The sequence below is a fragment of the Nematolebias whitei genome, chromosome 6 (assembly GCF_014905685.2).
Source record: "Nematolebias whitei isolate Nwh7 chromosome 6, NemWhi1, whole genome shotgun sequence".
Classification (NCBI taxonomy): Eukaryota; Metazoa; Chordata; class Actinopteri; order Cyprinodontiformes; family Rivulidae; genus Nematolebias; species Nematolebias whitei.
In genome coordinates, this window is record NC_056503.1 from 6,802,576 (window position 1) to 6,815,398 (window position 12,823).

The 12,823-nt window shown below is 41.5% G+C and overlaps 1 protein-coding gene across 1 annotated transcript in view; it reads right to left on the bottom strand.

The window, feature by feature from the left end:
- Window positions 1–12,823, bottom strand: part of LOC119411505 (long-chain-fatty-acid--CoA ligase 3-like) — a 53,997-nt gene that overhangs the window by 37,529 nt on the left and 3,645 nt on the right. The window contains exons 4-6 of the mRNA XM_037678455.1: window positions 9,537–9,687; window positions 6,928–7,051; window positions 4,245–4,316 (exon numbers count right to left, since the gene is read on the bottom strand). Of these exons, the coding sequence (XP_037534383.1) occupies window positions 4,245–4,316; window positions 6,928–7,051; window positions 9,537–9,687 (347 nt within the window). The remainder of the gene's footprint in view (window positions 1–4,244; window positions 4,317–6,927; window positions 7,052–9,536; window positions 9,688–12,823) is intronic.

Here is a 12,823-nt window from a genome sequence, read left to right on the forward strand (position 1 = left end):
AGGAGTACAAGAGCCACAAAATGACCAGAATCCATCCATCCATCCATCCATTTTCTTTACCCGTTTATTCCATTTTGGGTCACGGAGGTCGCTGGTGCCCATGTCCAGCAATCACTGTGTGAGGGGCGGGGTACACCCTGGACAGGTCGCAAGTCCATCACAGGGCCACATAGAGACAAAAGAGACAAACAACCATTCACTCTCTCACTCACACCTAGGGACAATTTAGAGTTACCAATCAGCCTAACATGCATGTTTTTGGTCTGTGGGAGGAAACCGGAGTACCCGGAGAAAACCCACGCATGCACGGAGAGAACATGCAAACTCCACCCAGAAAGGGCCCCGGACCGGGATTTGAACCAGGGACCTGCTCGCTGAGAGGCAGCAGCTCTACCAGTTGCGCCACCGTGCTGCCATGACCAGAATCATTTGCTGTTAAAATGTCATTACAAACCCTAACCAAAGCTGTTTCGGTGCTGTGGAGCTGCTTGAAACCAGACTGAAAGACCTCAAAGATTTTGTTCTCAGTTAAAAACTGATTTAACTGAGTAAAAACGACTTTTTCCAGGATTTTGGACAGAAAGGAGAGTTTTGAGATTGGTCTGTAATTTGAGCAGGCTGAAGGGTCAAGACCAGGTTTCTTAATTAACGGTGTGACTACTGCATGTTTGAACGCCTCTGGGACCACGCTTGTAGCAATACTACTGTTTAGTATTGTTAGAACAGCAGGCCCAATCGCTGGTAGCACCTCCCTAGGGAGTCACCAAGGGGACATCCTTATCAGATGCCCGAACCTCCTCAACTGAACCACCTGCTGGACTCTGTCTCTGTTATTCCTTGTTGTGTTTAGGAACATCCATCCATTATCTTTACTTGCTTCTTCCTTTTTGGGTCACAAGTGTCACTGATGTCTATACCCAGCAGACTGAGAATCTTCACCAGCATATTGCTAAACATTTTGGGAAGGATACCCTAGGAGCAGTGCGGGAGTTTGAGAAGATGTCAAGGAAGTTTGCAGACTACAGGAACCATCTTCGCTTCAGTCTGAGATGCAGACAAGAAAAACTCACCCCCAGCAGTTTGAAATTCAACTCCACAATTAAAGGACACAGAGCAGAAGAAATACTCGTGAAAGCTCAAAACAAGCTGCTCAGTGAGAGAATAAGACAGATCCACTTCACCATTGAAGCTCTCTCACTCAAAATGGATCAAACCCTCCAGAAGCTGTCTACTCTGCTACCATTTCCTCTGTTGGAAGAAGTTTCTTGTTTCATTGAAAAGGCCCAGCTTTCACACAGCATCAAAAGAGCAAGGAACGTCAAAAAAGCAAGTTTCTAAAATTACAAGAGAGAGCTGTTTTCTCATCACAAACCATCAGTCAAGATCAGGAGGTTGTCTCCAACACTAATTTTCATGACCAGTGGGCTAGAAATTTGTCTAACAGGACATTGACACAACCTGAGAAAGATGTGCTGGCAAAAGAACTAAATTTGCCATCTCCCCTCAAGAAATACCTGTTGTGGAACTAATCACGGCTACTGAATCTGCGATTAGGAACAACAACTTGACAGAAGGAGAGTCAGAACAGCTCAGAATGAAAATATCAGCAACCCTCTCCAGTGCCAAACCGCCTCCTTCAAACCTCACACCACAGGAAAGGAAACCTATAACATCACTCAGCCAGGACCAAAACATCACCATTTTACCAGCTGATAAAGGAGGATGCACAGTAGTCCTCAACACTTCTGACTACCGGGAAAAAATAACTACACTACTGAGTGACAGTAACACCTACGAGACCCTGAAGAGGGACCCAACCAGCACCTATAAAAAGAAAGTCACAGATTACCAGCAAAAACTTGAAAAGGAGAAAACAATCAATCGATCGTTGTATTATAGATTGTACCCAGGGGAAGCCACTCCCTGTCTTTATGGACTTCCAAAATACATAAAGAAGGAACTCCACTCAGACCCATCGTCAGCAGCATGAACTCAGTGACATACAATATTGCTAAACATCTGGCTGGTATTTTAGCTCCTCTTGTTGGAAACACACCTCATCACATAAAGAACTCCATTGATTTTGCTAACACATTTGAACAACACACATTTGAAACTAACCCCAGGAGAAACCCTTGTATCGTATGATGTGACTTCTCTTTTCACTTGCATACCCATCTCTGAAGCAGTAGAAACCGTCAGAAAACAACTTCTACAAGACAAGGACTTAATCAACAGGACCAACTTCACCCCAGACCAGATCTGCACCCTGTTGGATCTCTGCCTCTCCACCACTTATTTCAAGTTCAATGACAGTTTTTACAGACAGAAGCACGGCTGTGCCATGGGATCTCCAGTGTCACCCATTGTTGCCAATCTCTACATGGAGGAAGTGGAACAGAGAGCCCTAAACTCGTTTGAGGGAACAATGCCAAGCCATTGGTTCCGTTATGTGGATGACACCTGGGTCAAAATCCAAGCTAAGGAAATAGAAGCGTTCACCAGACACATTAACTCGGTCGATAACAACATCAAGGTCACCAGAGAAGATGCAAACGACAACGAGCTGCCTTTTTTGGACTGTTTGATTCAGATGGAAAGAGAGGACAGTCTAAACATTGAAGTTTACAGAAAACCAACCCACACAGACCAGTATCTTCTGTTTGACTCCCACCATCCACTGGAACACAAACTCTCTGTTATCAGAACTTTACAACATTGGGCCGAACACGTCCCCACAAAGACAAAAGGGAAGGAAAAGGAACAGAAACACATCCAAGAAGCTCTCCAAACATGTGGATATCCAAACTGGGCTTTTGTCAAGTCAGCAAGGAAATCTACAAAACACACCAATAAACAGAAAAAGGAAAACAACAGATGGAAAAACATTGTCATCCCTTATGTTGCTGGAGTATCAGAGAAATTCAGAAGGATTTTCAACAAACACAACATCCCAGTACATTTCAAACCCAGCAGGACTCTCAGACAGAGGTTGGTCCACCCTAAAGACAAAACACCCATACACAGAGTGGTGTAGTGTATGCGGTCCAGTGCAGCGAGGACTGTCCAGACCTCTACATTGGAGAAACTAAACAGCCTCTTCACAGACGCATGGCTCAACACAGGAGAGCTACTTCCTCAGGACAATATTCTGCTGTTCAACTCCACCTCACAGAGAAGGGACACTCTTTTGAGGACCAAAATGTTCACATTTTAGACCGAGAACACAGATGGTTTGAGAGGGGGGTGAAGGAAGCAATTTATGTAAAACGAGAAAAGCCATCTTTTAACAGAGGAGGAGGCCTCAGATTTCCACTTTCTAAAACATATAATGCAACTTTAAGACAGATTCCCAGCCGGTTTTCACACTTGATAGGAACAGAGGGGCCTCGTCTGTGAATTAGAGTAACAAAAGACTCTTACTGTTAAGGTGTTTAGGTGTGAATTGCTAATCTACATATGTGTGTGTGTGTCTTATCTCAGTCAGCTTTATAACCTGAATCCCTCACTTCACAGCTCTTTGAATTGAGAATGCTCCTCGCATGAGGAGTGAAACGTCTTCTGTTACAAATAAAGTCCAGTTGATTTTGTATTGAACGTTTTTTGAATTCATCATGTCCTGGATGACTGAGAATCTTCACCAGCATATACCCAGCAGTCACTGTGTGAGAGGTGGAGGACACCTCTCACTCCAACTACATCCATGTCCTCTGTCCTCACTCCAACTACCTCCATGTCCTCCGTCCTCACTCCAAACTACCTCCATGTCCTTTGTCCTCACTCCAACTACCTCCATGTCCTCCGTCCGAGTGATCGGTCTCCAATCGATCACAGGGACACATAGAGACAAACGAGACAAACAATCATTCACTCTCTCACTCACACCTACAGACAATTTAGTTACCAATCAGCCTAACATGCATGTTTTTGCTCTGTGGGAGGAAACCAGAGTACACGGAAAAACCTACGCAGCACGGAGAGAGCATGCAAACCCCACCCAGAAAGCTCCTCGGCTGGGATTTGATCCGGTGACTTTCTTGCTAGAAGGCAACAGCTCTACGTTCTACCAACTGAGCTAACATGATGCTGGATTTAGAAATGAAATCTATGAAATCTGATCTCCTTGGTGACTAAAAGCTTAAAGGGAAGAAGTGGAGCGTGGCTTGGGGGAAGAAACTGCAAACATAGCCTTCTCATACATGAGGCTGAACAAAGTTTCTGTAGTGAGTGTACTCAAGACAAACCGGGACTGCTGCCATCAGGGTGGGCTGCAGGGCACTGGCATCTCCCCGGCTTCCTTTCTTAATCTTGGATGACTGTGAGAAGAAAAAAAGCAAAGTCACAACAATCAATGGGATTTTGTGCAGTACCACTAGAATTAGAAACATCTTGCCTGAAAATGATGCAGAAAAACTGGTCCATGCATTTATCACTTCTAGGCTGGACTACTATAATTCTTTATTATCTGGATGTTCAATAAACCCTTTAAAAAGTCTTAATTTGATTCAAAATGCTGCTGCTAAAGTTCTGATCTTAGAGTTAGGGTTTCTAACATCCAAAGATCTCAACAACCAAGCTTCATCTTATATTAAAGATCCTATTGTTTCATATTTTCTTTGCTCTCAGACTGCAGGTTTACTTGTGGTTCCTAGAGTTTCTAGAAGTAAAATGGGAGGCAGAGCTTTCAGTTATCAGGCTCCTCTCATGGAGCCAAACTTCCAGTTTCTGTCCATGAGGCTGACACATTGTCTACTTTTATGACTAGGCTTAAGACGTTTAATTTTGATGAATCCTATAGTTAGGGTTGGCTTGGGTATCCTAAGCTATCCCTTAAAAAATAATAACTTTTTATTTATAAAAAATAGTGAAATTGAAGCCTACAGACTGAGATAAGAATAAAGACTAGAACAGGAGAAAGCAGCATCCCAGTCTCTTTTGTTACTAAGTAACAACTCATCATCCAGTTCTCCTAAAACTCACCCATTAAAAATAAAAGTTAAGGTTTATTTAAGACTTTCATGTCACATACCATATAAATTCTTCAAACATTTTAATAAGCTTTAGATGAGCTGGTGGGTGGACTTTTTCAGCTTTAATAATGCCACAGTAGGTACTACTGTCTGTGTTCAGCAGTTCCAATTATACGGTACTTTGAAAAAGTTGTCATACCCCTTAACTTTTTCCCATTTTCTCACATTACATCCACAAACTGCAAATTATTTTACTGGGATTTTATGTGACAGACTAACATAAAGCAAAATTGTGAAGTGGAAGAAAAATTATTATTTTCAATGTATGTGACAACTAAAAATCAGTAAAGTGTAGCGTGCATTTGTATTCAGCCGGCTTGGGTGGACCTGGTAGTCAGAGCTACAATGGAATGGTTCAGATCCAAGCTTATTAATCAAAGTATAGACCTACTGTACAATGGCATCAGAAGCATTTGTAATGTGAAGGGGGGACACACTGTGCATGTGTGTGGGGGGGTCCTCCCCCATAAAATTTTGAATAACGTTGATGTCATTTCCTGCATTCTGGTGTAAGTAACCAGGAAAACCCGGAGTGGACTTTTAGTTGTTTGAGTATTCTCCTATTAATCAAGTGGAATGGATTTGTTTACATAGCAATAGAAACAGCGCTGGGTGAACTAATATTTCATGGTAAATGTGTGTGTGTGTGTGTGGGGTCCAAACAAATAATTTTTAAATATGAGGTGGACACATCCCCATCACATCTAATTGATACAACACCTATGTTACTGTATTTGGGTTAGGAGCTACTGCGCCAAGTCAGAAATATGTTGTTTAGGGCCCATATGTTAAAAGCTTTTCACCAGCCTGAATGCAGCATTACGTTACTGAATATGGAGATTGAAGAAAGTTTCAAAAGTCACATTCACAGGCAGGCAAGTACGCTTATTGTAATGGATACAAATCTTGTTGTACACTTCTGTGAATACTTTTGAGACTGATTTATCTTCATAGGACTGACTGAACTGCAGGTATTTTGCAAAAAAGAACAGACACAAATTTCTGTCTCTAAATATGCAAAGTGACCAACCCACCAAAATGTCAAGCTGCACACTTTGTAGTAGTTTTCTTTTTTGTATGAGAATTTTTGAAACCCACAAATATTTTTTCTCCCAGTTCACAATTATGCACTACAGTAGTCCCTCGCTACTTCGCAGTTGTTTGTCACGGACTTGCTCTATCGCGTTTTTTCAAAGTAAGATTGGACATGACACACAATGGCTGATTGATGGATGAGATGCATGATCAGCATGGATTTTTATTTATTTATTTATTTATTTATTTATTTATTTTTTAATGATTTAGCACCTTTGTGCAGCCCACACCTGTGGGAGAAGCTTCCTCCCTCAGCTGATCAGCTGATCATGCAGAGCGGAGAAGTGGGCGTGGCCAAGAGTGCAGCCTGAGGCAGAGAGCTGAAATCATGACATTCTGCACTCTTTTAGAGTGTTTAGAGTTTAGAAGCATTGTTTAGAATATTACAAGAGTGCGGGAAGGGTTTAAAACGCCTTTATATATGCAAAAATAAACTACTACTTTCTACTTGTACTATTATTCCCACTAAACAGTTTTTCACTTATCGCAGGACTTCAGGGCACGGATCCCCCGTGATAAACGAGGGACTACTGTATTTTGTATTAGACAATCACATGAAATCTGAGCGAAATACTTAAAAATTTGTGGTTGTAATATGCCAAAAGGTGAAAAGTTCAAGGTGCACAAAGATGTTTTCAAAGCACTGTATGTGATTACTGATCACAGTGGGTCAGTCTTCTACTCTATAACAAAACGAGAATGGCTGCATCTTCCAAACCTAAGGAACAAAACTCCTTTTTAATGATACTTTCAGCAGATTTTCTATGTTTGAGTAAATCAGTGTGATTCAAGTTACATTTACCTGGTCAGCAAGAGTTTGAGGTGAGGAGTAGCCAATTCTACAGCCATGAGAAATACACAGAAGTTCAGCACAAAGCTCGAGCACATGAGCAAGAGGGAGGTAGCCGATGTACGTATCGTCCTCGCTGTAAACAGAGACTGTGTCAAAAAAGCCACTCTGATGGGAAGTACAGAATGGCTGTGAGAGTTCTTACAAGCTTGAAAAGGGGATTTTATGGTTGATTTTACAGTTGATTATGGATGTTTATAGAATGGGTTTACACCTAAAATAAACAATGTCTGTTTCTTTGATCATGAATCAAAGAAAAATTATCTGAAGTGAAAATGTCCTATAAAACACAAACAGTATCACTTCCAAATAGTAACCTTGTTTGGGGCTATGCTGTCATCTTATCATATACAAAACAAAAACCATAATTTCCTTAAGTCAGATACAGATCATCAGTACTGTAAACTCTGTAATCTACATCCTCCTCAGCCCTTCCTCCCAAAGATTTCCTCCACTCATACTAACCTTCGCCCTGAGTACATTTCCTCTCAACTCCTATTAGTCTCCAGGGAGAAGGGTTGCAACAATTCAGTTGCATGTCTCACTAAATGAGATCATCTCCATTAATGACCCAGATTTGATTTAAATTAAGCAGCTACAAATAATTTACAAAACAGCTACATTCCCAGACAAGCTGAACAAATCTAACCAAGTTAAGTCCTCTGGACGGTTGAAACATTTTGTCTTTTATCCAAAAAATTTCATCAAAGAAGTCAAATCAATTAATCACATGATAAAGGAAAATTATCAACCCCATTTTCATTTATCAGCTTTATCGTTTATTTGTGTCTCTCTTTCTACTGAAGACACTGGATGACAAAAGGTTCAACTCCGGTGCTCTTCACTGACCTCTCCCTTTCTCTTTTCTCTTTAAATTCTGTTTGAACCATCTAAAATCACATTTTTAAAAGCAGCTAAGCTGAGAAGCTAAGCTACAAGCTAAGCCAACAGGCCGACCTCTGGAAAAACCTCCGTCTTGTTAAGCTCCAAAATTCATGGTGGAAACCTGTGCCTTCATGTAAAAAGTTGTTTTTCTCTGCAAAAAGAAGCTGAGAACTTGTTTACTGATTTTTTATTAAAAGCTTTGTATTAAAAATGCTATGCTAAAGAGCTCAAACCACACTGAGTGTCCGCCATTTTGAGAACTGAATAAAAGGAAGGAGAGACAGCCCATGTCACGTCAAGGGGCCTCCCTCCCATTCGTCCTAAAGAGGCACACTGCTCTTCTTCACTATCCATCCTTCGATTCAAACAGTCTTATATTGCTATCCGGTGGTCAAAAAAAGTACTACATGGAGAACAAATTAACCAACATTTCTTCTTAAATTTGACAGTAATTGCTAATCATTGTCAAATTTCAAACAATATTATTGTTTATCGCAATAATTTCTGAGAAAATTAATCGCCCAGCCAAATTTGTTACCATGACAGGCCTAGTTAGGAGTCATCAGGACTCTGTATGATCAGACAGTGTCTCCACTAACTCAAAAGCCAGGCAGAAGAAGAAATTCCACAGAATACAGACTCACAGAATACAGACCCTGGATCAATGTGGATATCCTAACTGGGCCTTCCTGAAAGCAGAGAAGAAACCCAAACAGGACTCCAGTCAGCCATCAGGTGAAAAGGAGGAACCCAGACCCAGACCAGTGGTCATTTCGTATGTTGCGGGAGTAAAGAGAAACGGAGACATTTATTTTCTAAACACAACGTCCCAGTGGCTTTTAAACCCCAAAATACATTACGGCAAAGACTGGTTCATCCCAAAGATCCAGTCCCTCGGCACAAACAGAGTAATATTGTGTATGCTGTTCAGTGTCAGGAGGGCTGTGATCAGTCTTACATCGGGGAAACTAAAGAGCCACTGGCCAAAAGGATGGCCCAGCATAGAAGATCAACATCAGGCCAGGACTCTGCGGTCTACACTCATCTCCAGGCCAGCGGTCACTCTTTCAGGGATGAAGATGTTCACATTCTGGATAGAGAGGAACGATGGTTTGAGAGAGGAGTAAAGGAGGCCATCTTTGTGAAAAGAAACCATGCATCATTAAACAGGGGCCTCCGTGTTCAACTGTCCCCCTCTTACAATGCTGTTATTGCTAGTATCACTCAGCCTCCTGTGAATAGCAAACAGCCATCAGGGTGCTGATGATCAGTTGCTAGGCTGATGGTCCTTCTTGATCATGTGAACAGCTAGTTCTTGATGTTACCAACAAACTCGTTGCTCCACTGAGAAGGTGCTGTTTATAAGACTGAGTTTGTTGCAGCTCCTCAGACTGAAGATGATAAGATGAAATGTTTCAACAAATAAGAATCTGTCCAGAGGACCTGACTTAACTTTGTTAGATTTTCTACCTGGATTATTGAGCATGCATCAGGATAAACTGAACAAATCTTTTCAGGGCAAAATCTGACAGTTTTACATGTACAACAGTAAGATGAGATCATTATAAATGTGAGGGTAGATTATAAGGTTAAATATATATTTTTTCAAAAAGTAGAGTTTAGGATTAACTGAAGAAGTATTAAACTGTAGCTCTCTCACACACACAGAGATTTACCAAAGGTTGGGTATCTTCTCAGCTATCCCTGAAATGCTGGCGATGATGTTGGCATGGGAGATCATGACGCCTTTGGGGACACCTGTGGATCCACTGGTGTACATGATGACTGCGATGTCTGAGGGCAGCGGCTGCTTATGCTCACGTGTAGCTGCAGAGACAACGTGGAAAACACTCACATGCACATCTGAGCTGAATGTGACATTCAGCAGAGTACCGTGTCTGTGCAAATCACTTCATGACTAAATAGTTACATTATGTCCTCCTTTATATCTACACACTTTCTTTGTGCACTTTTAGAAATCCGTTTATTGTAGCTGAATATGTTTCAGCTGTTCATCAGCCTGTGATTGTTTCTGTCTGCTTCTCATCTTCATTAAGATTTTATTTAAAACACAGATCAGGACCATAAACGGCCAGTCATGCACACAAACTCTGCATTTATGAAAACTTGCTGGTAAAAACGCCACAGGGTAAAGTCATGAACTGTTGTGTTGAAATACCAAACTTCCAAAGGAAATCCCCCCCCCCCCCCTTCCTAATGATAACGTTCGTCCATCCATCATCTTTACTCACTTCTTCCTTTCCAGTTCTCGGAAGTCGCTGGTGCCTATGTCCAGAAGTCACTGTGCGAGAGATGAGGAACACCCTGGACAGGTTACACGTCCATCACACAGAGACACAAACAAGCATTCACACTCTCATTCACACCTGGGGACGGTTTAGAGTTACCAATGAATCTATTGTTTTGGTCTGTGGGAACATCCATGCATCTTGACATCTTGACAGCATCCATCATCTTCTGCTTGTTCCGAAGTCAGGTCTCGAGGGCAGCAGCTTGAGCAGGGAGGTCATCTCTTTCACAGCCACCTCTTCCAGCTCTTCTGGGAGGACTCCAAGGTGTTCCCAGGTCAACCGAGAGACATAGTCGCCCCAGAGTGCCCTGGGTCTTCCCCGGGGTTTCCTCCCAGTTGGACATGCCCAAAAAACCTCCCTAGGGAGGTGTCCAGAAGGCATCCTTACCAGATGCCTGAACCACCTCAGCTGGCTCCTCTCGATGGGGAGGAGCAGTGGCTCTACTCTGTGGGAACATGCCTCTTCAAATTTCAAATACAGTAGTCCCTCGTTACTTGGCAGTTCGTTTTTCTCAGTGGTGAGATGTAACAAAGTACAAGTACTTCGTTACTGTACTTAAGTCCATTTTCATGTATCTGTACTTTACTTAAGTAGAGTTAAACATTGGTACTTTCAACTTTTACTCCACTACATTTTACATTAAGTATCTGTACGTTCTACTACACTTGGTCCATTGAATCACTGCAAAGTGGGCAGGTAACATTAGATCCTCCTTCAAGAAGAGCTGGGCTAATGACATATATTCCAGTATATACATCAATGAGCTGGGCACACCTGCAGCAACGCTAACATACCCAAAATGGATTCCACTGTAGAGAGTCAGCCAGAAGATACACATCACCCATGGCCTTATTGAAAGATTATTAAAATATTATTGAAAGACTATTCAGTAGAGCTGGACAGATTCTCTCTCCTAAAAGAGCCAGACTGGACTCCAAAACTGAAAACCAACTTCTTCTGAACTTGAACAAGAAATTCTTGCTGCAATATTAAAATGTGTCAATTCATGATGTTAGGACAGGAGACAAGAGATGTCTCCAAATGTCTCGACACTCAGGTCCAAGTTTTGAAAATGGTGTCAGAAAGTTAAAATATTATTCACTATTGACCATTATAAGGTCGACTAGACAGTATTTTAACTAGAGTTGATGACAAACTGGAGTTGAACTAATCAGTGTCTGTTCCTTTGTTAGGTCTAATGCTCCTTTTGTTCAGGCAGACAACTTTTACTTAAATGTGTTTACTGCAGTTAAAATGACACATTGGTTTTGCTTTGTGTTAAATAAAAACTTTCAAAGCTATAATCATTCCTCTTTATTATTTTGCTTAATGACATTTAACTCTGGGCAGCACGGTGGCGCAACTGGTAGAGCTGCTGCTTCTCAGCAAGAAGTTTGTTGGTTCAAATCCCGGTCCGGGGGTCTTTCTGGGTAGAGTTTGCATGTTCTCTCCGTGCATGCGTGGGTTTTCTCCGGGTACTCCGGTTTCCTCCCACAGACTAAAATGTTAGGCTGATTGGTAACTCTAAATTGTCCCTAGGTGTGAATGAGAGAGTGAATGATTGTTTGTCTCTATGTGTCCCTGTGATGGACTTGCAACCTGTCCAGGATGTATCCCTAGCACAGTGATTGCTGGACATGGGCACCGGCGAACCCCCGTGACCCAAAGTGGAAGAAGCAGGTAAAAAGTTAATGGATGGATGGACATTTAACTCTGCAGGCCATCCCTGAAATTCTGATGCACAGAATCACAAGTCCAAGTGTGAACTGTGTCACAGAGTAAACACAATAAAAACATGTATTATCTGCAGCATTGTTCATTAAAATGACACAACACTATTAATGTATTACAGAAAATACACATACAGTAGGCACACTTAATGATATTGTAGACCATTGCATTGGGTAATACATTCAGCAAGTACTTTTACTTTTAGTATGTTTAAAAGCAAGTACTTACTTTAAATTAAGTAAAAACATTCATGTGGTACTTCTACTTTTACTAGAGCACATTTTTTGTGTGTTTATTTGTGCTTTTACTTAAGTACAGTGTTTGAGTACTTTATCCATCACTGGTTTTTCGTGAACTCGCTCTATCACAGTTTTTCAAAATAAGATTGGACATGACACACAATTGGCTGATTGATGGATGAGCCGCACGATCTGCATGACTTTTTAAATTTAAAATAAATTATTTAAAATTATTTAGCACCTGCTGCACCTGTGTGCAGCCCACAGCTGAAGGAGAAGCTCCTTCCTGCAGCATGTCATGATCTCCACTCTGCAACAGAGGCCTTTCCTGAAAAAGATGTCACCTGGATGGTAGCATGTGTTGTGCTAAAACATGTTTTAGAGATTAGAGAGGGGGGCTTTTTAACGTTGATGCTGATAATAACAATAGTTTCTCTCTCCTTTAGTATGGAGGACATGACATCTATAATTTGTTTCATCTGCTCACAGAACAGTTTTAAACTTTACCTCACTCCATTTAAAATTATCTTTGGTCCAGAGAGTACGGCAGTGTTTCTGAATGGTGTTCTTATGTGGTTTATTTTTTATACGATAGAGCTTCAACTAACATGTGTAAACTGTGTTTACAGAGAATAATCTGTGGAAGTCTGAACCCACCTGAAGACCACAGGCATCCAATAC